At 45.3% G+C, this 25,351-nt stretch overlaps 1 protein-coding gene across 4 annotated transcripts in view; it reads right to left on the bottom strand.

The window, feature by feature from the left end:
* CYFIP2 (cytoplasmic FMR1 interacting protein 2) overlaps positions 1 to 25,351 on the bottom strand; it is a 124,560-nt gene that overhangs the window by 75,082 nt on the left and 24,127 nt on the right. For all 4 annotated transcript variants that reach the window (XM_041749174.1, XM_041749177.1, XM_041749176.1 and 1 more), the window contains exons 4-15: positions 24,031 to 24,108; positions 22,426 to 22,527; positions 18,464 to 18,645; positions 16,521 to 16,617; positions 14,882 to 15,010; positions 12,367 to 12,471; positions 10,181 to 10,272; positions 8,244 to 8,361; positions 5,584 to 5,703; positions 4,920 to 5,045; positions 1,093 to 1,259; positions 246 to 393 (exon numbers count right to left, since the gene is read on the bottom strand). In XM_041749174.1, the coding sequence (XP_041605108.1) occupies positions 246 to 393; positions 1,093 to 1,259; positions 4,920 to 5,045; positions 5,584 to 5,703; positions 8,244 to 8,361; positions 10,181 to 10,272; positions 12,367 to 12,471; positions 14,882 to 15,010; positions 16,521 to 16,617; positions 18,464 to 18,645; positions 22,426 to 22,527; positions 24,031 to 24,108 (1,464 nt within the window). The remainder of the gene's footprint in view (positions 1 to 245; positions 394 to 1,092; positions 1,260 to 4,919; positions 5,046 to 5,583; positions 5,704 to 8,243; positions 8,362 to 10,180; positions 10,273 to 12,366; positions 12,472 to 14,881; positions 15,011 to 16,520; positions 16,618 to 18,463; positions 18,646 to 22,425; positions 22,528 to 24,030; positions 24,109 to 25,351) is intronic.

Raw genomic sequence — 25,351 nt, 5'->3', positions numbered from 1 at the left:
GTGTAACGTGCCCGAGGTCACACAGGTTTCTAGGACTAGAATCCAGGTCTCCTGAATCTTAAGTTGGTAGTCCTCCCTCCTGTATTAAAACAAGATGGCAGAGTAAGACTAGTGCAGCTGCTGGACCCTGCCCCTCCTTCCTGAGGACCCCCAGCCCCATGGCCCCATGGTCCAGCCAGGATGAACTACCGTGGCCTGGCTGGCCTCTAGGTCAACCGAGCTAGCCTGTGCCCGGAACCACTTACCTGTGTGCTGGAGGGCCCCACAGCACGCCGGGGCACCTTGATGTCAAATCCACCCTTGGGATCCTTCTCCCCTCTCAAGCATGGGTCATTGGGGGGCTCTCGGCCCCCCTCCCAGTCACAGATGGTTTTTCGAATTGCCTGCAGGACACTGGGAAGGAAGAATTGATACTCAGACCAGGTTTTACCACTGGAAGGAGGCCCTGCAACTCCATTTCTAGAGTCCGTGAGGGCCCAGGACACCTTGTCTTAGAATTCCTGGGTGCTGGGGAAGTATGCCCATTCCTAGCCCCACCCCCAAGAGGTGCCGGCTTCCCAGGCTTGAGCCATGGTCCAGAAGTCTAACTTTCAACAAGTGCCACAGGCAATGCTGATGCCCACTGGCTAGTTTCCTTTCTCATTATAGGGGAGTATCAGGAGTCCAATTACATCTCTGTATGTTTGAAGTTTCAATAATAGCTTATATTTGTTGTATACTTACTCCATGCTGCTGTGTGCTTAGATCTACACACTGATTATCTCACCTTATCATCCTACCAGCCAATAAATGAAGTAAGTACCATTATATTCCACATTTTACATATGAGGAAAACTGAGGTTCAGAGAAAGTTACTTGGTCAAGTACACAAAGCTAGTAGGTGGATACAGGATTCCAACTCTTCCAGACTGGGGCTTAATTCATTTCAAATGCCAATCTACTAAGACAGCCTCCTAGAACTTGCTAGAAGAGTCTGTGTGTGTGCAGAGGCTGCGCTGGAAGCTGACTGAGCCAGGAACTTCCCCTGTGGTGTGCACTTAGCACCCTTGATTTTTTTATGTGACCCCTGGAAAGGGCCATCTGAAGACCCACCTGATAAGGACGTTCTTCTTCTTCCGCACTGCCTGTCTCAGGGGCTCACGCAAGGTCACCTGGGCAAAGTCCTGCAGGGCCGCGTAGATGGTGTTCCTGATGGCCTGGTTGAAGACGCTCTCCATCCTGCCCATGAGTACCTGCAGGCCCTTGATCATGGCGATCACCTGGCCAGGCACAGATTAAGGTCAGGCTCACCAGGCTTCAGCTTACCTATCCATCTAGTACCCTTCACTGCATTGCAGAGAGGGTGCTCTGCGAGATGCCCAGAAGCAAAAGGCCAGTGCTACTCAAAGTGCCAGTTCACTGCTAGGTAAGAAACACGTGCCAGGATGGAAATCAGCACTCTGCCTTCTTCATCAAGAAAAGTCCTGCTATAAGGCAAAGATATTAGCTACACTGAACAGTGGGCTTCATGACACAGCCAATTTTCATTCTGGCACGGTTTCCTATCTTGTTGCTGATTGATATCACACAGCAGTCAGTCCATGGAGCACATTTCATAGATCACTCTGACATCGAGAGGCCTCTCCATGTACCACACACCCACAGACTGTATCAAATAGAACTTTTTTACTATAAAATTTTCTATAGAAGTATAGGTTCCATAGTGTGGGAGGAGTTTAAAGTCAAATCTATATGCATCTACCCTGTCTTCCTTTAGTGAATCCTGACCCCTTCCCTTGCAGTGATGTCCTCGAATTTTTACAATCTTTGCTTTTGAAATAATTTGGTCATTTGCTGTTTAAGTCCCTAGAACTTTTTCCTAATGATGTAAAATCTCTGTAGAAGTCTTGGGTGAGGGAAAGCTTCTGCCCTTCCTTTTTCTGCTTCCCAGGCTACAGAGATGGGAGACAGGCATTTGTAGTGAGTGTATCCTGGCCTGCCCTGGAGCTCTCCTTTGAGACCTGTCTGCCTATAGGGACAGATCCCCTTCTGGGTTCCTTACTTCTCCTTGCAATCACCATTCCTTCTCTATCCTGAGGAACAGAGGCATGCATGTATCATTTGTTTCCCAGTTGGTAAATTTAATGGGATGGAGAAGGAATAAGAAGCTTTGGGTGGCCTTGGGTGGAAGTCACATCCTTAGTTTAGCTCACCTGTGACAAGCCTGACCCTTTGGCCCCTATCAGGCACGAGTGCTAATATTGGGAGTGATTCCGAATTCTGAGGGGACAGCACAATGCCACAGCAGCCTCCTGACAACCACCACACTTATCACACCCAACGTGATGTGCTAGACTTCTACCTCTGCATCAGACTCTAGGTGCTGAAGGGGTGAGGCCCAGCAATGTGCACACCCTAGGCCTACAGCCTGGGCCTGGAGTGGGCCGTCAGAAAATTTTTGTTGAAAAGGAATGAATAAAGTAATGAATGAGTTTAGATGCTAAGATTTTGTCTCCTCTAAACCTTAAAGGAATAAATAGAACATCTGAGGTTTGGGGAAACGGTGAGAACAGTTCTGGAGGTAAGGATTATATATATACCATAAGCATAGTGGTTCTGCTGGAGAGAAGCTTTAGTATAAAGAAATAATGGGACAGAAGTCTTAAGGGAATATTGCATCATGAAAACATCTAGGCTCCTGGCTAGAGATGTAACTAGGAAATAATGAGACAAAGGAAGAAACAGGTAATGGAGAGGTTTTAGAATAATTCCAAACACAGCAGAATATGCAGATTTGTTATACCTATAGGGAAATCTTTGCAACTTTGGGCTAGGCAGAGATTTCTTAGATAGAATACAAAAATCACAAACCAGAAAATAATTGGTAAGTTGAACTTTATCAAAATTAAAAACAGTCTTTCTTCAAAAAAGGTACCCCTAGAAAAATGAAAAGGCAAAGTCAACAAATAGAAAAAATATTTACAACATATATATGCTAGGGGCTTGTATCTACAATATATAAAAATTCTCACAATTCAATAATAAGACAGAAACCCAATTTAAAAAATGGGCAAAAGATTTCAGAAGACAACATTTCAGAATGGAAGATATATGAATGGCCAATAAGCACATGAAAAGATGCTCAATATCAGTAGTCTTTAGGGAAATGAAAATTAAAACCTCAATGAGATTTCACTAAATAGTCATTAGCATGACTAAAATTAAGAAAATTGGCAAAAGCAAGGACTATGAGGGTGTGGAACAATGGAACTCTCATCTACCACTGGTGGGAATATATAAGGGTACTTCCACATCGGAAAACCATTTGGCAGTTCCTTAAAAAGTTAAGTATTAACCTACAAGGTGACCATTCCAAGAGAAATAAAAACCTTTATCTATACAAAGACTTATACTCAAATCTTTAAAGCAACTTTATTTATACTGGCTCAAAGCTAGAAACAGCCCAAAGTTTATCAATAGTTGAATGGGTATACAAATTATAGCATTATATACATTGTATATCCATACAATGGAATTATACTCAATAATACAAAGAAACAAACTATTGATACACAAAACAATGTGGATAAAACTCAAAATTATGATGGTGACTGAAAGAAGCCAAACACACACACGAAAAATACAAACTAGACAAAACAATAGGAAATACAAATAGATCTACGGTGACAAAAAAAAGATCTATATCTATCTATATCTATATCTACATGTATATCTATATCTATATCTATATCTATATCTATATCTATATCTATATCTATATCTATCTATATATATCAGGCCCGTGGATGGTTGGATAGATAGCAAATGGTACAAAGTCTTTAAGGGGAGGTGGAAATGTTCTACATCTTTTTTTTTTTTAAAGGGGATGTATTGTGAATTTGTGTGTCATCCTTGTGGGATGTCCAGGCTAACCTCTGTACTGTTCCAATTTTAGTCTATGTGTTGCCAAAGGGAAAACAAAATGTTCTGTATCTTTGTGGTTTCATAGGTGTGTATATAACAGCCAAACTTTACATGCAACTTTAAATGGATACAGTTTATTGAATATAAATTATACCTCAAGAAAGATGATAAAAACACTATACTATCCTCATGAATGAATGTATGGCATGCATGACCCAAGAATAGAGTCTTATAAAAGGAACATTTAGAGAACAAGATGGAGATTCTGGACATTAAAAATATAATAGGGACAACAAAAAATACTAAGAGTAGAAAGTTGAACTTCAGGATATATCCCATAAGACAGTACAAAAATGAGTGATGGACAAAACAGAAAAGATAAAAACATGAGACACTAAATCCGGGGGATCCAACATCTGATAACTCATCTCCTCTTGGTTTCCACCCGTCATTCTTCGATCACTCATTAGCCTGGGCATTTTTCTTATCTCTTTTAGCCATTTGTCTGTCCTTGTTTCTGCTGTTGGCTTCCTTTTTCCCACTTTTCTAGTAGAGTAAATGCTACCCCCTTGGATTCTTAGGAACAGAGTGAGTTTCTAATCATTTTTGAATGGCAACTTTATTTTTTAAGATTTATTTATTTTAGAGAGAGAGAGCATAAAGGGAGAGGCAGAGGGAAAGGGAGAGAGAATTTCAAGCAGACTGCGCTGAGCGCAGAACCCAATATGGGGTTCGATCCCATGACCCAGAGATCATGACCTGAGTAGAAATCAAGAGTGGTTGGGTCACTTAAGTGACTGTGACACTCAGGTGCTCCTGAATGGCAACTTTTGACAAAGATTAAATCAGGCAGGGTGAGAACAGGGAAGTGTATGCATACAAGGATCATGGCTGCCATCTTGCTCAGAAGCATTGTTGGAATCACAAGGATCAACACCAGCAGCAGCCTGGGGTGGGATGGTAAGGAGTGGGGGGGGCGGTGGAGGGGTTGAGGAATGGAGGGAGTCAGTACCCACCTCGACGAAGGCAAACTTCTCTTCACTAGTGTAGTTGTAGCGCGTGGCTCTCTCATACTCTTCTGCAGTACCAGGGCAGTCCTTGTTGCAGAACTTGTCTGTGGGATGGACCAGCTTCCAAGAGTACTAGCGAGGGGGGGAAAACCCAAATGTCCATCAGCAGATGAGAGGGAAAAGCTAACATGGCGTGACCTTGTGTGTTGGGGGGTACTCCTCAGTTATAAAAGGGAATGAAGTTCTGATTCAGGCTATAACACGGATCATGATTCTTGAAGGCATGAAGTAAAGAAGTCAGACACAAATAACTACATATGATATGATTCTACTTAAGGGAAACATCCAGAACAGGGAAATTATAGAGACAGAAGACAGATTGCTTAGGGCTGTGGGGATAGGGAATGGGGGGGTGATGGCACAGGGTTTCTTTTGGAACTGATAAAAACATTCTAAATTTGACTGTCGCTGTACAATTCTGCGAATATGCTAAAAACCAACAAATCTGCATTTTAAATGAGTGAATGGTATAGTGTGAAAATTATATCTCAGTAAGGCTCTTAAAGGAAGAGTGCTGGGGAGAGGCAGAAGCAGACAAGAGTTCGCGTGAATGGAGGTCAGGCTGGAGAGGTCTGGGGAGGGGGAGGCCCTCTGCCTTCATGACACCTACCACCTCCATGACGTGCGCGCTCCACTTGGATAAAAGCTGCAGGCCCCGCAGGGCCAGGTCGAAGAGCTCACGGTACTCCTCGTCTGACTTCTGGCTGTCCAGCCCGGAGCCAGTCACCACCTGGGGAACATGAGCTGTCACCCTCACCATGTACATGCCTGGCACTTTTAGATGCTATCTGAATCCCCCACGAAGAATACAAAGGAGGTGCTAAAATTATATCCTCTTTGATAGATAAACCGAGGTTCAGACAAGTTCTTGGTTGAAGGCCACATGGGTCGTAAATGGTTGAGGGTTTAAACTCAGGTGGTGTGATACCACAGCCCCACTCACAACTACCCCAGCTATACTGCAGAGTTGTGGCTTTCAAATTTTTTAAATTGCAAATTATAGCTGTAGGACACACAACAAATTAACTCAGGAACACATACCTGTATGTATGTATGTATATATATATATATATATATATATATATATATATATATATATGAACCAACATTTTTCATGAATTAACTTTACTCATAATTTCTCTGATTGTCTATTCTATCTCATACAAAAATGCTAATCATAAGCCACTATATTAATTTCACAACTCATTAATTAGATGTCTCACCAATTGAAAAGTGCTGAAGATAAACACCTACTTGAATGTGTATTATTCCATAAGGCAATATGGATGTGTGCAAGTGCATATGCATAGATATGCATGCAATATGTATGCACACATGTACGCATACATACCTATACACGCATGCATGTATGCAGCGCATATGCGCATATATGTTTGCGTGCATACATGTATGTACCTGCATATATTTATATACATATCGAGTTAGCCCTTATTATTTGTGGGTTCTGGTACTGTGAATTTGCCTACTCACTACAATCTATTTGTAACCTTCAAGTCAATACTTCCAGTACCTTCACTGGTCATTCACAGGTACGTGCTGAGTGGTGAAAAATCTGAGTCCTGTCCCAGCTGAGGTTGAAGATGATGACCCTCTGCCTTCTTATTTCAGTAATCATGCTGTATACCTGTCCTTTTCATGGTTTATTTAATGCCTCGTTTTCCACATTTTTGAACTTTTTACTGGTGATTTCACTATTTAAAGTGGCCCCAAGTGTAGTGCTCAAGTTCTGTCTAGTGATGCTAACTGCAAGAAGGCTATGACATGCCTTAGGGAAAAAGCACAGGTTTTAGATAAGCTTTGTTTGGATGTTAAATTATAGTGCTGTTGCATGTGAGTTAATGTCAACGAATTAACAATATATATTATAAACATACATTACATAAGGGGACTTTAAATAGAAATACACAGAAAATGAGGTTATACATTGATCAGCATATGAAAATGTTGTGACTAAAGGTTCAAAGGAACTGAACTCTGTACTTCCTCTAGGAGCAATAGTTCAGCATTTGTTGATCTAGTGTTCGTGCCCACTTTATAGAATATAATTTCTGTGAATAATGAGAATTATCTGTGTATACACATGTATAACATATATAACTTAAAAAAAAAAACTTTAAGCCAAATTCATTGTTAGATCACACCAACACTTGACAAAGATGAAGGAGGCCCCAGCACTCAAATTATTCCCATAGCTTTAGTTTGATTGATTGTCACATATGGTCAAGAAAACCAAAGGTGTGGGCTTGACCTTGGTCTATGTCTTCTAGGAGACCTCCTAAGGATATGGGCCGCCTGTCTAATGACCACACCATGTGCACCTGTCTGACTGTCCTCATTTCAAATATGCAGCCCTTTGATCAAAGACATTTTCTGAGTTTGGGTTTGGAAAGCATGTGCATTATCACCGCCAGCCACATGATGGAACCAGTGAGCAAACGTGGGATAGTGCAGAGTCATCCAGGTTGGAATCCAGAGACCTATGTTTATCAAACCAATATGTAAATTTATTAGAAGGGTATATATGGGAAGAGTCCAGGAGGATATAGAAACCGAAGTATTAATCACAGTTGGTGCTGGTTGGTACAATTTTACATGATTGACTTCTCTGTATATTTGTATTTTTTCTGAGGTTTATGCATTGTCTATATTTCCATATTAAAAAAAAAAGAAAAGAAAAATTTGACACCAGTAAAATTGTAACTGGTGGGATTGCAAGAGATTTTATGGTCTTCTGTCCCTAATTGCATTTTCTGATGTGTTATAAGGATAATTTATTATTGTGTAGTTTTAAAATATTTAGTAAGTGCTTTGAGCATGACTGTTCAGAACTGTTTCTCTTGCCATCCAGGGTCAAAATGGCTGGGATTGTGTGCACATCAACCATTACTGGGCCACCATTATCTGCTGGGCAAGATGCATTTTCCATGCATCCTACTGTTTAATCTTCTCAATGAACCTTTCCAGATACTATTACCCCCATTTTACAGATGAGGAAACTAAGGCACAGAGATTGTGAATAACTCGTGAAGGTCAGTGGCAAAACCAGAATCAAATCCAGTTCTGTCTGACTCTAAAATCCATGCTCTTGGTCACTCTCCCCTCTTGGCCAGTCTGACCTCTTGCCTCCGATATGTACTGCCTCACTCCTGCTCTCCATCATCCCTGTGATTATTTCCTTCCTGGCTAGTCCTTGTCCCTTCACACCCTGAACCCCCCAGGCCTCCATCCTCGCAGCCAGAGCTAGCTTACCTCACTGTTGCTGTAGCGAGCGAGTTCGGAAATGAAGCGGATGTGGTCATCCCGGATCTGAACCATCTGCTCGCAGATGTTGTACTGGGGGCTGATGCTGCTCTGGGTACAGGTCCACCTGGGCAGAAAATCACAGTGTTGGAGCAGGTCCTGGCCTTACATACCTCAGCAGGATAGGCTCCTTCCACTCACTAGTTGCTCTTGGCGATCAGCCAAATGTGGCTGGCTCCCCTGGGTAGACCCAAGAGGTGTCACAGCCACCAGCTAGAGAGCCTGCCACAGGCCGACTGCAATAGCCTTTTTCCTCCTCTGAGACCCAATCACAGGCTTTTCCGGATACCTTATGTCCATGGTACTTACCAGTTCTATGAGCGAAGAGCCTCTCTAGGGCTACAAAGAGCTGAAAACCGAGTGAAGAAAAGGCAAGGTGGGTGACCTCCCCAAACCTGCGTACTGACTGTCAGCATTGGCGGCATCCTGTGGTTGAAACTGGCTGCTGGGGTGGGACCCGGGAAACTTACAGGGATCGTGCCTCTTTGTCAACAGTGATCTGGCAATGTGAGAGGACTCCATGGCAAGGGATGTGTTCTGAGAGGTACTGCTGGCAGGCTTTTCCTCTCTGTCCCTCCCTCTCTCTTTTGCCACTCCCTTCTCATTCCCCTTGCCTCTCTCCTTTCTCAACTCTTTGGAAAAAGATCATTGGGAAAACCATCCTGAAATGGAGAGTAAATCAAGGAATGAAAGTCTTCACTCTCCTTCCCCAAGAGAAAGAAGACTGCCCCCTCCACCCTCTTCTGTCATCTGGTGCTGGGTGACCCCAGAGACAGACTAAGCATTAGAACCAAACAAGGTGGATAAACATTTTGGGAAAAATTTCATATCTCAAAAGGATCTCCTTGAAGTGGCTCTCATAAGAATGCTTGGATTGGTGATAGATTTCTTCATGCCTTTCCTGTGGCATGACTCATATTTTGGGTTACTTGTACAGGGGGGACACAATCACTCAAACTCCTGACACCCCACCGTGGCCACATCACCACTCCCAACCAACTTTAGGTGGTCAAGGATGTACGCAGGAAATGTGAGGAAAGGAGTTCAGGAGTTCAGCATTCTCAGTTCCATGCTTTCCCTAGAGAACCTCCTCACATGCCAGCAGCCAGCAGGTTATGAAAAGACTAAATCAGCTTCCTTGGTGAGGCTCCCTTACAGGGTCTCAAGGCTGGTGGGGCTCGAGGACACTCCATTCACATATTTTTAAGGCACTAACCCTCACTTTTGACTAAAGGACAGTCAGCCACTCTCTGTTTGGAAAGGTCATATTCATTCAGCTTTGGGGAAGATGCAGACAGAAGGAACTTTATTAACAACCCCAGATATCAAAGGAGTGGCCAAGGCTGCGCCTAGATGTCACCCACCTGCCATGAGTCACTGACACCCCAGATCCTAGCACAAGTTACCTAGAACGGTGGTTTATAAAACAATCTAAGGCGAGGCTATTGACCCACTTTGCAGGTAGAACCATCAGGCCATATACGCAATGACATACTTACTGCATAGACATAAATCTGAGGAAAGAAGCAAGGTGATGAAGGATGCCATCTTGCTCCACCCGACCATGGAGGGCCAGCCAGTCCTCCCCCTTCTTGAGGGAAGGTGGGCTCCTGCCATCCCATTGTGGGCAGCATGGGTCAGCGCCGGGACGGAGAAGGGGCAGGGTTGTGCTCTGAACACTTTTGAACCCTGGCAGCAAAGGGCAGATACAAAAGAGCTCAGAGCACCCTCTGCTGTTCCCTTCTGGCCAGCTGGGTGCCAGTGTTGTGATGGAATCCACCTGCCCAGGGCTCTGGGGAGGGAGGAGGGGCTGAAGTGGCCCCTCGGCCCCCTGCCCGGGCTGGGCATCCTCGCGGGAGCCGAGAGACATTATGGCAGGCACTCACTTGGACTTGTTCTCTTCATAGTGAGCACTGGTCTTAATGTATCTGGCCAGCTCTATCTGCATGTCGCCGAAAAGGGGCACCACTTGCAGCTGCTGCAAAGGAAGCAAACACAAGGCGTGAGATGCTGAGAGAGGAGTGCGGGGGAGGGATGGCTGCCTTCTGCTGGGGAAAGCAGGCCTCTGTGTACCTCTGGGCCAACCCCTAGGTTCTTCTTCTGATCATGCTACTTTGTCACCTTGGCAACAGAAAGAGTCCCAGACAGTTGTACAGGTCCTCTCTTGCCTCCAGCCAACCCATGTTCCAGCAACTGAGCACAAGAAGGGCAAAGTGATTTGTCTAAGGTAACACAGCAGGCAGAATGGATGAAGGATGAGAATCAGATGGCCTGCCTCCCAGGGCAGGGTCCTTTCTGCTTTAATTTCCCTGGGATTCTAGGATCCTTGCTGCCATGAACTCTGGACTAGGAGTGGATACTTGGATGCTGCCGGCTGGGTGTGGCCTTCCTGAGAACTTTACAACGTAAAGCAATTGAAACCCTAACACTAAACGCTAAAGGGCAGACAGGTCCTAACTGAACACCAGGATAAATGGAGAGGAGGCTGGTATGTACTGCTGGCTTCTATGCACAAGTACCATATCAAACTCTTCAAAACCAGATATTTAGGACGGTGGTGGATCCATGTCATTCTGTACTTGTTAAGTCACACAGAATGTAGAACGCCAAGAGGGATTCCTCATGGAATCTATGGACTTTGGGTGATAATGATGTGTCAGTGTAGGTTTGATGATTGTAAAGAGTGTATCACTTTGGTAAGGGATTTTGATAGTGGGGGAGGCTCTGCATGGTGGAGGGCAGGGGAGTAAATGGGAAAACTGTGCACTTTCTGCTCGATTTTGCTGTGATTTCTGAACTGCTCTAAAAAATAGTCTATTAAACAAAAAAACAGTCTCTCAATCCATACAAATACTTTGTGAGGTCAATACTATTATCATCCCCATTTCACAGATAAAAAGAATGAAGTTTAGATAGCTCAAGTAATCTTCACACAAAATCAAACCCGATAGAAGTCAAGGAGCCAGGATGATAATCCAGGGCTCTGCCTCCCACTGAATCCTCAAGGAAACTCTATAAAGTAAATACTCTTTGCATTCACATTTTTCGGGCTGAGGAACTCCATTTCAGAAAGGTTTGGTGACTTTCCAGAGTCATCCCGCTGTTGAGTGGCAGAGCCAGACTAAAACCCAGGCCCGACCATGGCAAAGCTGTATTACTCAACTGCACCCCAATCTCATTCCTACTGACTGGGGGCAGAGACGGGTTTTACAAGGTCTCCTGAGATGAGCCCTGTTTTCATTTGGGGCAGCTCCAGAGAAAAGTGAAAGTTCCTGCCTTAAAAAGAAGCAAAGCCACAGGATGCCTTTGGTGATTTATTTCCCTCTTCACCTGGAAGAGTCAGTGGGACCCAGGCCCAGCCTAGTGTCCCCCATGCCACATGGGGGACTTTTAATGTTAAGCCTGGGTTTTCCATGTCTGACCTCTGAGACTCTACTCCAAGCCTGGAGTGCCTGATGCTAGTTAAACTGATATCATGGAATTCAATTCGAGGGCGGGAAATCTCTTCATGAAAACCTCAAAGGCTTAATTTAACACCAGGTTTTCTTTTTAAAAACCTGGGGCCAGAAGATCAAACCTCGGAGGCACTGCAAAGGTCTGAGTGTATAACGGACCATGATGAGGCATTGCGCCCAGAGGCAGGGGGCAAGTAGAGGGAGTCCTCAGTGGACCAGGAGAGGCTGTGACTTTGCAAATGAGAATCAATTTAAAATCCAGTCTTTAATCCTCCTGCTTCCGTGAGCTCTTATTCATATGGAAAATTAAAGCAGGCACTATCTTCTGGGATGCACCTCTTTCTTTAGATAGCAAGGAATTCAGGAAAGACAAAAAGTAATATGCAGAAAGAATCTTAAGGCCTCCCAGCGGAATCCTGAGACTTGGGAGCATGTCTGACTTCAATGGGGCAGCCTTCTACGGAGGGCATTTGGAGGTCCTATCATTCTACCCGCTTCCTCCTCTTGGGGACTTTAGAGCTGCAGCTCTGTCAACAAGCCCTGCTCCTGCAGATTTCTTCCCTTTCCTCAGAGAGACTGCCCTGCCGCCCGGCCCGGCCCCACCCTCAGGTACTGACCTTAAAGAATTTATCAATTTTGCTGAGGTTGATTCTCTTCTTGGCATCCAGTTTGTAAATGTTACTGACATTTCCATCCATCAGGTAGAGACCAAAACCCATTACCTAGAGCAAGAAAGTGCAGAGCACATCATGACCATTGGAAAAGTTTAAAAAACAACACAAAACAAAAAAAGGAGGTCTGTGCATGTGCACACACACATTTATGTCTTATAGTGACACGTTCTCTCTCAAAACCCACATGTCTTCAATTAAAGAAAGGAGACATAAATCTGATTTCAACTAAAAACTTGATTTCTGTGAAGAAATTCAGACCACCCTGTGTTGTAATGGTGGTCGCTTGTTGAGTCCTTACTATGCGTAGGGCTTTACCAGATATTCTCCTCAATTCTCACAACAATCTTATGAGTCAAGTCACACAGCTAACAGGTTGCAGAGACAGGGTCTGAAGCCAGATCGGACAAGAACATCCACACATTTAGATGCTTCCTGCGAGGAAGGGCTGAGCGCTGCTTGTTGCTGCATCCCTGGGGTCTAGCACATTACAGGCACTTGGGAATACCTGCTCAGTGTCGAATGAATGTGAAACTGTTGACTTCTTTCCCCAAGGAAGCTAAAACAATGCAGAGATTCCCAAGGAGCCACTGGTGACTTCATTCGGGAACATGTTTTTGTCTGACAATGCCATGTAAGTAGGTCAGGCTGACTCTGGATGTGCCAGTCCATTTAATAGCTTCTCGAATGCTGACATGTTTTGCTCCTTCTGTCAAATGCACAGCAAGGCTGAAGGGGGCCTGAACAGCTAGGCTGAAAGCAGCTTCCCTTGCTGAGAGCTGCTGTGACTGTGGGGAAGTCACATCTGACACGTAAGGGACTGGATTAGAAGACTATTGAGGTCGCATCCCTCTTAGCCCCATTCTGTCTCCTGCTCTGCAGGGTGGGCACCAGACTCTTCCACGTTAGGTGAGAGGTGCCCCTGGTGGCAATCTGAGTTCACTAAATGAGCTGCAAAACCAGGGAACAATCAATATTGAGACCCAGAGCCTGGGGGAAAGTGGTGGAGAGCTGAGGGCAAGAAGATGAAGTAGAGGAGTAGAGGGATTAAAAGCTAGTGAGAGAAAACCAGGGCCAGAGAATCTGCTGGCAGCATCTCAGAGAGCTTGGTGGGCTGGAATTTAGTGACCTGGTGTGTGACAGCAGCTGTTCTGGGCAGAGCTTTGGGACCTGCCCAGGCACAGCAAGGGGGTGAGAGAGACCACTAGGCTCTTGGAGACTCATCTGGATTTCTGATGGTACAGAGGAAGCCGGAGGGAACAAATCACTGAGACACCCCTTCCTACAGATATTGTCGAGGTGCTGTGGGAACAGAAAGAAGGGAACCCCAGCAGGGCTGGGACTCAGAACAGCAAGCCAGAGTGGCAAGGCAGAGAGGAGGAAAAATAAAACTACCAGGAGAACTCTGGAAGGGGAGGCTCTGGGGAAGAAAGACTGAACAGGGGCTATGCAGGGTGTCAGCAGAACATGCAGAAGGCTGCTCATCTCAGTGCTACTGCTGTCCAGAGAAATCAGAACCCAAGCAGCCAAAGGCCGAGTAATGGCGAAAGAAATACAAGCACATCCATATCACATTATTGAGTGGTTGCATAATATTCCCACTCCTCTTAATGAAATGGAATACAAATTACACACACATCATTTATGCATATAGCATATGCTAAAGAAGTATAAGCATAGAAAAACTGAAATATATCAAGATGCTAAAAGTGTTACTTACCTCTGGAGGAAAAGATGGGGAGACATTAAAATTTTTTGTGCTTTTCTATATATTCCAGATTTTCTACAATAAATATTACTTGGTAATTTAAAAATGAAATTTGCAAACCACTGGAACAAATGTGACTACTTTGTGACAGCAAAAGCTTGAAGATTTTGCTTTCCCTTTGAGTCAGCAATTTTCTCCTCTATGACATTTGACTTGGCAGGAGTATGTACACAAAAGTTGCGCTCTAAGAGTGTTCAACGCAATTTAGCAAACAAATATCCAATGACAGGGGATTTGTTTAGTAACAGTATCCATGCACAATGGGACACTCAGCAGCCATTAAAAATTACATTGTAGGGATCCCTGGGTGGCGCAGCGGTTTGGCGCCTGCCTTTGACCCAGGGCACGATCCTGGAGACCCGGGATCGAATCCCACGTCGGGCTCCTGGTGCATGGAGCCTGCTTCTCCCTCTGCCTATGTCTCTGCCTCTCTCTCTCTCTCTCTCTCTCTCTCTCTGTGTGTGACTATCATAAATAAAAAAAAAATTTTAAAAATTACATTGTAGAAATATCCTTAACAGCATCTGGAAAGGTGTATATGACATACGGAAGGAAAGAAAAAAGGACAAAAAATTATGTCCAGTAAGATCTGTATCAATGTTTAAGAAAAAATAAACATTAAAAAAAAGATTTTAAATAAGATGGAGGTGAAGGGGCTAGCCCAGGACCTGGGGTGTGTGACTGCAGTTATACCTTGAGGAGCATGTGCTTCTCACTGGGGGTCAGATACATCTTGTTCTCGTAGTAATCCACGCAGATGTTGACAATGTCTGCCAGCAGCTCCTCGTAGCCTGGGATCACTTCCAGTTGCTGATGGAGACACTGAACAGCAACGCCCCCCACTCCTGGTTAGCCCCTCTCCCTCCTCCCCACCCACACCACCACAGAAGGCCCACAGCTGATTGGCAGTGACACTGCACAGCCCCCTGACCATCCCAGGTGGAGGGAACCTGCATCCTCTCCTTAAAGTCCCCACGGTGGTTGGTGAGAGCTTCTGCAATCTCCCACGGCAGGCAACCTGCCCCCACTCTGAGCTCTCCATTTTATTTCCTGACAATTCTTACATTTAGCAAGGACTTTCTTGGGCTGAGCTGAAAAGCAGTTCAGCTTTACAGTAACAGGCCTGAGTAATCTAGGCTTAGCTTTGAGGGTATAGACTTAGCCATGATATCTCAGACGATGACAGAAATACCCAGCCCAGGGGAGGAGAGTGGGACCAGCAGTTGTGCCCCTCCTGGCAGGACACAGTGGTACAGAAGCATTTCCCATAAGAACAGAGTCTAAGAGCTCCATCTCAGGCCCTTTCTCTCAAAAGGGACAACCTGGGCCCCTGTGGAGGACACCGTGAAAGACACTGCTGGTGCTTTCCACAGACAACCTGGGGCTGGGACGTGGGGCTGAGTCTTGGAAAAGAAACATAGAGCCTCAACACTGGCAGCCTTGTGCAGTTAACCAAGAGCAGGAAGGGTCCAGTGAAGCCAGGAGCATCCCTGAGAGAGGTTTGAGCCTGAAATGTTTCCAAGATGCACGCCCCTCTCAGCTGGAGCCCAGCTCACATTCTTGCTGGTGCCTGTTTAGGCTGACCTGACAGGTTAGCAAGACGGGTTACATTAAGTCAGTCAGAGCAAAAGAGCCATAGCTGATGGGGGTGCCCAGCAAAGTGGTGGCAGTAACGATAGCTATGGCAGCTTATACTCTTACCACTCATCAGGCTCTGCTTACTAAGGGCTTTTGATATGATGTTTCATTTCTCACAACAGTCCTATGAGATGGACTCTTATTCTCAAAAATAACAGATCACACCACAGATGAGGAAACTGAGGCTTAGACCTTACTCAAGATCTCACAAGGGTCAATGGAGGGTCCAGGATTAGAAAACAAGGCTGTCAGGGCACCCGTGTGGCTCAGTGGTTGAGTGTCTGCCTTCAGCTCAGGTTGTGATCTTGGGGTCCTGGGACTGAGTTCCGCATCGGGCTCCCCACATGGAACCTGTTTCTCCCTCTGCCTCTCTATGTCTCTCATGAATAAATAAAATTCAAAAAAAAAAAAGAAATAAAATGAACAAGTCTGTCAAACTCCAGAACCCAGGCCCTCAATCCTCACTGCTGTGGGGGTAGCACATGGGCTGAGAAGGCTTTCAGGGAACCAAATCCGCAGGGGGTGAAAGGGTCATCTGTGGGTGGGGAGCGGACTTAGTCTGTTAATCCATAAGTGCAGGGAAGTGAGGATGTTAGATCTGGACTAAGCTCCCCTGCTTGTGGTCCCTCAATCTTCAGGCCCCTGCCTGTGTCCTGGGACACCAGGCCGAGATGAACAAGGACTCTGCCATCACCTGGGTGATCCTGTTGTGGTTGGCCAGGAACATGGAAAGGTTCTGTGACTCCTGGATAGACTGGGGGTCCGCCATCTTCCTCAGGAACTGCGCCGCCCTACACGGTGTTGCAGAGAGGAATGCTCAAGCAGAACCCGCCTAAGCCGGGCCTCACTGACTCCCGCTCCCACCTAACCCAGAGTCATCCCCCCCTCCCCCGGCCCCGAGGTTAAGGAGCTCACAATATCACAGATGACTCTAATATCAAAGGAGAGTGTATTCTGGAGTCATTTCCTTTGGGACCATATACACCTTGTACATTTAAGGATTCCTAAATTTAGGAGGCAGGAATACACTGAAGGCCCAAACCGGCAAGTTTAAGGGCAACGAGCATCCTATCAACAAGCCAGAGGTGGCAAGACAGAGCAAAATGGGCATCCCTGCGCCATGCTGTGAAACCTGCCGTGAAACCACACAGCGGTCATGGAGAAGAATCCCAGGCAGGATGTGTTGGTTTTGCATGGATTATGTTATTTACAGAAAGCCTCCAAGTTTCTAAAGCAAAGCACTGCATGGAAACAAAAGTCTATTTCACCCAATAGGGTTATAGGTGAAGGGTGATGGGTGTGGGGAGCACTCACAGGGCTCGATGGGGGAACACCACATCATCCTGGTCTGTCCCAGCCTAACCTGGTAGTGCTGCAGCCCATATCACAACTGACCACGAGAGCAGACAAGACACCCGCCTTGCTCACAGCCCTAGCTGTTCTGCATGGTGTGTCACTTATGACCACGATGCAAAGAGTGGCCAAAACTGGGGAGAAACACAGGGAGCAGCGGGGGGAGATGTAGGAGATATTATACCATGAGTTGTCTACGAAATCTTTGTGAAAGCTGCCATTTCTGCACCAGGCTGAGGAGGGGGCTCTGTCTATGGACACCCCCAGATTACACAGTTCACTTAGGATACAATTGTGGGAATAGGTCTGTTGCCTGCTTTTTCCAGTTTACCTTGGAGCCCCAAGAGGATGTGATTCAAGGAAGAGGGGGCCTCTTCATCAGTGACACAGAAAATCCCTCCCAAGATACATCTGCAGACACTGAGAGCTCATCTGAACATCAGCAACATATAGGAAAGATACCTGTTGCTTTCAAATGCCCCCTGCCACCTTCTAGGTGGTGGTATCCTAATTTCTGGAGCACGACAATCCCTCACACATTCTCAGTCCTTCTTTCTCGTAAGCTGACGTGGACCTCCAACTGACTCTGAGGGAAAGCACCTGTCCAACTGGAGCCTCCACTCCCCGCAGTTACCTGATGGAGGGTCCACACGGGACCCAAACCAGAGCAATGACAATCTGGGACTTTTGCAAAAGTTATTTCAAAGAAGCACCCTTTCTTTCTTTTGAAACTGGGGGTGCTGTGCTGGTCAGAGGGTAGCTTCTAGCTGCCGAGGCCACCACGGGGCATAGGCCTGCCTGAGAAGGAAGCTGCTATCAAGGGAGGTTGAGCCCAGAGGTAGGGGGAACCAGACCAACAGCATCTGAGTACCTGGATCCAGAAACAAGGAAACTTTTCAGTTTTGGGAGCCAATTGAGTTCCTTTTTAATATAAACAGTTTGAACTGGCTTTCTGAATATTGCAGGAAATGACTGATGTGACTGACCATTTTATGATTATCTTCCAGGTCCTATATTGCATGGGAAACTACTACTGCTCCACAGGTTAGGGAAAATGAGGATCTGACCCTACCTTGAGACAGAACATCTACAGAGACCCAGTTCTCCAAAGACTCAGCTCTGCATCTTATTTCTCAAACTGCAAAAGCTGGTAACAGGCCCAACCCTGCTCGTGCTGGGGAATGGCCAGCTTGGTTCTGGAGGAGGAGCGTGGCAGGACTATATCCTCTGCCTCCCCCAGGCTGGCTCTGCAGGACGAGGGGGGCGGGGTGAGGGCGCCCTGACCTCTTGTAGGCAGAGTGGTCATTCTTGACGCTGCACTTCATATTCTTCAGCTCATCCAAGACGGCAAACATGTTGATGAACTTGCCCAGCGTCAGAAGGTAGGCCTCGGAGACAAAGTCCTTCCTCCGCTCGGCATGGCACAGCCGCTTCACCTCACTGCAGAACCGCTCGATGGCCTTGCGCTGCAGGCAGAGGGGGCAGCAAGTAAGGCCAGGCAGCCCAGGAAGGGGGCTCACTGTGCTCTCTGTGGATAGCAGGGTCAAGTCTCCCTCCTCTGAGGCTCTAGTCAGAGTTTAGAGAAAGTCAAATCTGTCAGGTCATTCTCAGAGGAGTCCCTAAATCCAGGGCTCATTTCCAGAGGGTAGCCTGGAACCTGCAACTGAGTGAGTCATATCAATGAATTCATTCACCATGCCTTCACTCAAAAACCTTGTCTTATTCATTTTTGTGTCCCAGCACCTAGGACAGTGTCAGGTGCCAGACAAGAGTAGGGTAGGGACCACGAGTGAGAGAGACATTCAGAGAGAGAGGGTAATGTATCCAATAAATAGTATTTACTGAGCATCTACTATGTGCCAAAAATCATTCAAGATACTGGAGTAAAGTAGAGAACAAAACATAAAAGAAAAATTTTTACTCTAAGGGGCTTGTATATGAGGGAAGGCAGAAAACAAAACAAATGCTCTGTATTAGAATGTGATATGTACTATGGAGAAAAATAAAGCAGGAAAAATAAAGCAGAATAATAAAGGGGAATAGGGAGGGCAGGGGGAGCCATACACTTTAGTAGGAAGACCAGAGAAAAAATCATTCAGAGGTGATTTCTAGGAAAAGAGTTTGAAAGAAGAGAAGGAGAATGACAGGGATAACTGATAGAAGTGCATTCTGGACAGCATGAGTGGCCAGTGCAAAGGCCCTGGGGCAGGAGTGTGCCTGGCATGTCTGAAGGATGAGTAATAAACTAGTGGTTGAAGTGGAGTAAGCAAAAGAAAGAAACTGGAGGCAGAGAGGGACCCTTGAGGCCTTTGTGAGGGCTCAGGTTTCTACACTGAGTGAGTCAAGAATAATATGATCTGAATTGTATTTTAAAAGGGTCACATGGGGGATCCCTGGGTGGCTTGGTGGTTTAGCGCCTGCCTTTGGCCTGGGGCACGATCCTGGAGTCCCAGGATTGAGTCCCACATCGGGCTCCCGGCATGGAGCCTGCTTCTCCCTCCTCCTGTGTCTCTGCCTCTCTCTCTTTCTCTATCATGAATAAGTAAATTAAAAAAATCTTTTAAAAAATAATAAAAAATAAAAGGGTCACATGGGACACCTGGGTGGCTCAGCAGTTGAGCATCTGTCTTTGGCCCAGGGTATGATCCTGGAGTCCCAGGATTGAGTCCCACATCAGGCTTCCTGCATGGAGCCTGCTTCTCCCTCTGCCTATGTCTCTGCCTCTCTCTCTGTCTATCAAGAATAAATAAAATCCAAAGAAAAAAAAAAAGGTCACAGTAGCAGGCAAAGGTAAAAGGAGGAGGGAGAATAGTTAAGAGAAATGAAAATATGTCTACCCCAAAATGTATACATGAATATTCACAGGACCTTGTTCATAATAGCCTCAAAGTGGATATAATCTAAATGTCCATTAACACAAATATGTAAATAAAATATGGTAGATCCATATAGAAGATTAGTATTTGGTCATACATGTTGATACCTGCTACAATATGGATGGATCTTGAAAACAATATACTAAGTGAAAGAAGTCTGTCACCAAAGGTCACATATTATGTAATTCCATTTATATGCAGTGTCCAGAAGAGGCAAATCCATAAGACAGATTTAGTGGTTACCTAGAGCTGGAAGGGGGCAGGTGGAAGGTATGATGGGGTGATAGCTAAAGGGAATGGGATTTCTTTTTGGGGTGAGAATGTTCTACAACTGAGTGTGGTGGTGGATGTACAACTCTGTGAATATACTAATAAAAACTGTTCAATTGTCCAATTTAAATGGACAAATTGTATGGTATATGAATCATACCTCAAAAAAAATCTGTTGCCAAAAAGAGCAGCTGACAAATAACAAAAAAGGGCTAAAGTAGCAATTCTGAAAGAGACACAGAGAGAGGAGAAGGTGGAGGAAGAGGAAGAGGAGGATAACCAGGAGAAAGGAGAGAAATCACTCCTTGTATGTGAACTTTACTCCATGGACATGGAATACCCTGCCCAGCCAGTCATTCCTTCCTTCAAAGCCTAGACCAAGCCAGACTTTCTCCATCCAGAGTCTAAGTCCAATAAAACTTCTTGCAATGATGGAGATGCTCCACATCTGCACCGTCCAATATGGTAGCCACTACTGAGCATTTGAAATGGCCAGTGCCCTGGGGGACCTGGATTTTAAATTTTATTTAGTTTTAATGTAGATAGTCCCATATGGCTACTGGCCACTGTGCTGAACAGCATAGTTCTAGATTACATCGGATCCTCCTCTCAATGTTTCGTTGGAAGGCCCTTTGTTTCGCACTCAATGAGCCTCTGGATAGTTCTCTCTTGGGCCTGCCTTCCTAAAGACAGTAGGCTCCTAAGGGCAGGTCCATGATGCTAGTCACAGCAGCTGCCATTTATCAAACCTACTCTGTAACCAGGACTCTACTCGGCTCTTTACAAATAGACCTCATTTGTCCTCACCACAAACCAGAGATTAGGCAAGATTTCCAAGGTGAGAGAACCTTTGTCAACGCAAAGGTGTGAGACGTCACATAACTCCCCGGCACACAGGGACAATGGGGGGAAATCTTGAGTTTCCCTGCCTCAGACACCAGGCCATCTGCCCAGGGCTGCATGCATTTGCACCTTCCCCAGACATTCCCCATCTCCCATCCCCCGGGGGCCCGAGTAGAGCTGGGTGTGGGGTGGACATCTGGCCAGGGCTTGCAAGTCTATTTATGAAGCTCAGCTTTTCAGTGGACTGTGTGGAGGGCATAGAGCGAGTGCCATGACTCCCGCCCCAGGGTACAGACTGTTCTTGAAGTGTTCAACCTGCATTCCTGAACAGCATCCGACCTAACTATAATAATCAACCAATTTGCATTATTTTCTCTTTGCCATTCCTGCTTAACCAGCCTGCCCTCTAGCCTTCCATTGATAGAGGCCCCTCAGCTCTCTTTTCTCTTCTCCTCCTGACATGATTCCTCTTCCTGGCTTCCCAGCTGGCTTCCGTGCTGTCTCTTCTCCCCTCCCACCTTCCACATCTGTAACTGCCTCCCACCTCCCATCTGTTTCCCACACAGCAGCCAGAATGTTGCTGTAAAACCTCAAACCAGAACCCGTCACAAGAAACTGCCAGTGGCTTCTATGGTGTTCGAGTAAAATCCATATATTCTCTTCATGTCCTGCCTCCTGGCCTACAGTGCCCTAAAAGGTCAGGTCCTGTCTACCTCTCCCATGTCACTTTCAGTCCACCATCCCTTCTCACTGCAGCATCCCTGGCTTCTTCTATTTCTTAAACACATCCTGCTTCTTCAGGCCTCAGGACCTTTGCTTTTGCAGTTCCCTCTGCTTGAAATCCTCTTCATCTGATCGTCACACACCAGATGATTGTTACATACAGATTTCAGTGCAAATACCACTCCTGACAGGCCATCCCTAAAGCTGCACCATGTCACAGACACCCTCTACCCCAGAGTTTTGATTTTTAAATTTTATTTACTCACAGCACTTACTATACCCTGATTGTGGGTGGACTGTGTATTATTTACTGTCAGTCTCTCCTACCTGAAACACACTTGTGTACTCACTAGGATGTAAATCACATGGAGAGAGGGAGGCTTGTCTGTTTTGCTCACTAAGGGGTGTATCACGGGGGCACACAAAAAGCTCTTGCTCATTGGATAAATAACCTGGGTCAAAAATCCAGACCCCAGCAATCAGTGAGGTGTGGCCTCTCAAGTCTCCTGATCCAGATCCACCCTAACCCCTCACCTGAAAGTACATGAACTTCATGAGCTTGGTGACCTCTGGCTCTAGCACTTCCACTGTCTTCTCATAGATCTCCACCCGGTTGGGCTGCTCATTGCATTTCACCTGTGTGGGGAGAGGGGAGATGACACATCTTCCTTTATCAACGCAATTCTGGTTCACATCTATCATCTTATTAACGGGGCCCATTTGGCACTCTTGAAGGCACTTCGTTTAGGATGGTAAATGTGGTGGTCACCCTAGTAAGTGGGGGCTGGGGTAGCCCTGCCTGACGGGTCTGACCAGAGCAAAACTGCTCCCTAGACATTGGCTGCAGGAAAGAAACCAGTTAGTTCTGAGATCAGAACACTCCTCCTCTTCAATCTGTTCAGTACCCTGACCATGAGCTGTATACACATCTACCTTGATCTGCAAGGTCTCCCTCTTTCAGCCTTTTCAATGAAACTCCCAAGTGGGGCCCCACCAGCATCTGAGCAGAGAAAAATGTTCTAGCCATTTCTCTGCATGCACATGGGACAAGGCCCCTGGCCATACTTGGCCCCATCAAGAAACCCATTTTCTCTGCCCAGTAGTTTTCAACACATCAGAATCACATAGCAGACGTTTTCATAGCATGTGTACCCAACCCAAGACCTGATCAAGTGAAACTGAAGAGTGAGCAAAGGATAAGCACGGGGACATTCTTCACGCTATTGCTAAGAAATTCTTAAAATGGTAGCAATAAGGTAAATACCCACCAGTTAATGATTAAATGGATAAAATATGATGTACTCATACAATATCATCCTAAGGCTGCTAGAAGTAATGGGACAGATGGATGTGAAGTGACATGGAGACATTGCTACCATACACTGACAGGTGAAAAAAACTTGCAGGACATGAAGTGTAACTGAGTCCCATTCTTGTTAAACGAAACACAAAACAAAACAGTGTTTGTATGTCCATAAATAATACAGGCATAGAAAATCTGAAAGACTTCAAGGCAAACTGCTAATAAGTAGTCATCTCTGGGGGCTAAGATTAGGGGAAAAGAGGGATATAGTTTCTATTTACTTTGTACACCTGTGGTTTGTTAATTTTGTTATAATGGAACCCTGGAATTACATGATGATAATTATTGTAAATATAATATCTGCATGAGTCAACACAACAAAGTTACTAACAAGGAATCAAGTGGAAAAAAGCAATCGGCAGAACAATATAAATAAGCATACATTTGTAAATGATAATTTACAAATAATATTTGTAGGAACATTCAGGATATTCAAGGAAAAAGATTCCAGAGGAATATGCATCAAAGTATCCATAGTGATTATGCTTTGGTTGGAGGTGGGTCTGAGTGGTGGGGGTGAGAAGGTGGGAACATCTTGCCTTTCACCTTTTCTTTCTGCAGCGGTTTGGGTGTCATACAGGTAGTACATTTCGCTTTTGAAATAAATCAAACATATTTTTTTAAGTCGTCATCAGTTTTATGGGAAGCTCACTAAATATCTTGAAAAGCACCCTTGAATAACAGGCCCTGCTTCACTCACTCCCAGCCACCTGGAAAAGCTCAGCTCCCTGGATGAGGGTAAAGTGGAGGGTGGCACCCAGCAAGGACAGTCTCACCTGGGGAATGGCCCGGGAGCAGCTGCGCCAGGTGTACAGCATGACTGCATACTCGTGCCCTTCCTCCAGCATTTCATTCTGAAAAGCAAAACACACTCAGCAGGGAGAAATTACACTGGAGCCAGGCTTCTTCACGGCCCACCCCCAGATCAGATCCTCGTCACTCACAGTGGCCTGTGGACCAGCGGCATCAGAGGGACCTGGGAAGCTTACTAGAATCTCGGGCCCCTCCCTAGGCCTGGGGAATCAGATTCTGCATTTCAATAAAACTCCCAGGTGACTCAGATTCCCAGGTACACAATTAAGTTTGAGAAACCCAGGCTTAAATTAGGCTCCTCAGACACCCAAGGGCTCTACCAGCAGGCAACATTTTTCAAAGATTGGGCAGACAGCTTAGAAAAAGTAGGTTGATCTATTTGTTCCCATAGGAAGTTATCTCAGATATAGTGTGAGCAAGAAAATAAGCAATGAGAGGAATGGTACATACAGCAGGTAAGTTAAAAAACCAAACACAGAGTAATAATTATGAAAGTATATTGTCGTGTAATGAAAAATATTTTGGCACCATATGCACCAGGCTATGAAGAACAAGCTCTCTGTGGGACTGGATAAACATGGGCTTTTACTTTTCATGTCACAGAATACTAGGTTTGCCCTTTTATCAGAGCCCATGTTACAATTTCAGGAGCAAGAAAATGACTAAGATCAATTTTTAAAAATACAGCAGATGGCAAAACCAATAACAGCATGGAAAACGAATCTGAAAAATACAGTGATGACTCACCTCACCCTGCAAGTGCTAAGAGCCCTAAACTCGGGATCTAAATATCTGGGCTCAAATCCCAATGTTATCCCTTCTTAGGTCCTTTATCTTCAAGAAATCACTTAACCTAAAATTCTCCATTTAGTATCTGTGTAATGATGATGATGGTGACAACCTCCAAGAAGTTTATGAAAATTAAATCACACACACACACAGCAAACATACATCACACATCACACACATTCTAGGTGATCTGTAAAGGGAAGAGTATTATTAGGAAAAAGACAGTCTGGCAGAAACGTGCACACTTGATCACAGTGGTACTGTCCTAACACCAAGAAGTGGAAACTACCCAAATGGCCATTAACTGATGGGTGGATAAATACAATGCGGCCCAGCCACCCAAAGAAACAGCACTCATCAATAAGCACTTCAGCAGGCATGAAGTGCTGATACATGCCACAGCATGGATCAACTCTGAAAACATTCTGCTAGTCACAAAGGCCGCATGTTACATGATTCATTTAGATGAGATGGCTCAGAACAGACAGATCCATA

The sequence above is a fragment of the Vulpes lagopus genome, chromosome 3, assembly GCF_018345385.1.
Source record: "Vulpes lagopus strain Blue_001 chromosome 3, ASM1834538v1, whole genome shotgun sequence".
Classification (NCBI taxonomy): domain Eukaryota; kingdom Metazoa; phylum Chordata; class Mammalia; order Carnivora; family Canidae; genus Vulpes; species Vulpes lagopus.
This window is presented reverse-complemented; position numbering and strand designations above follow the sequence as displayed.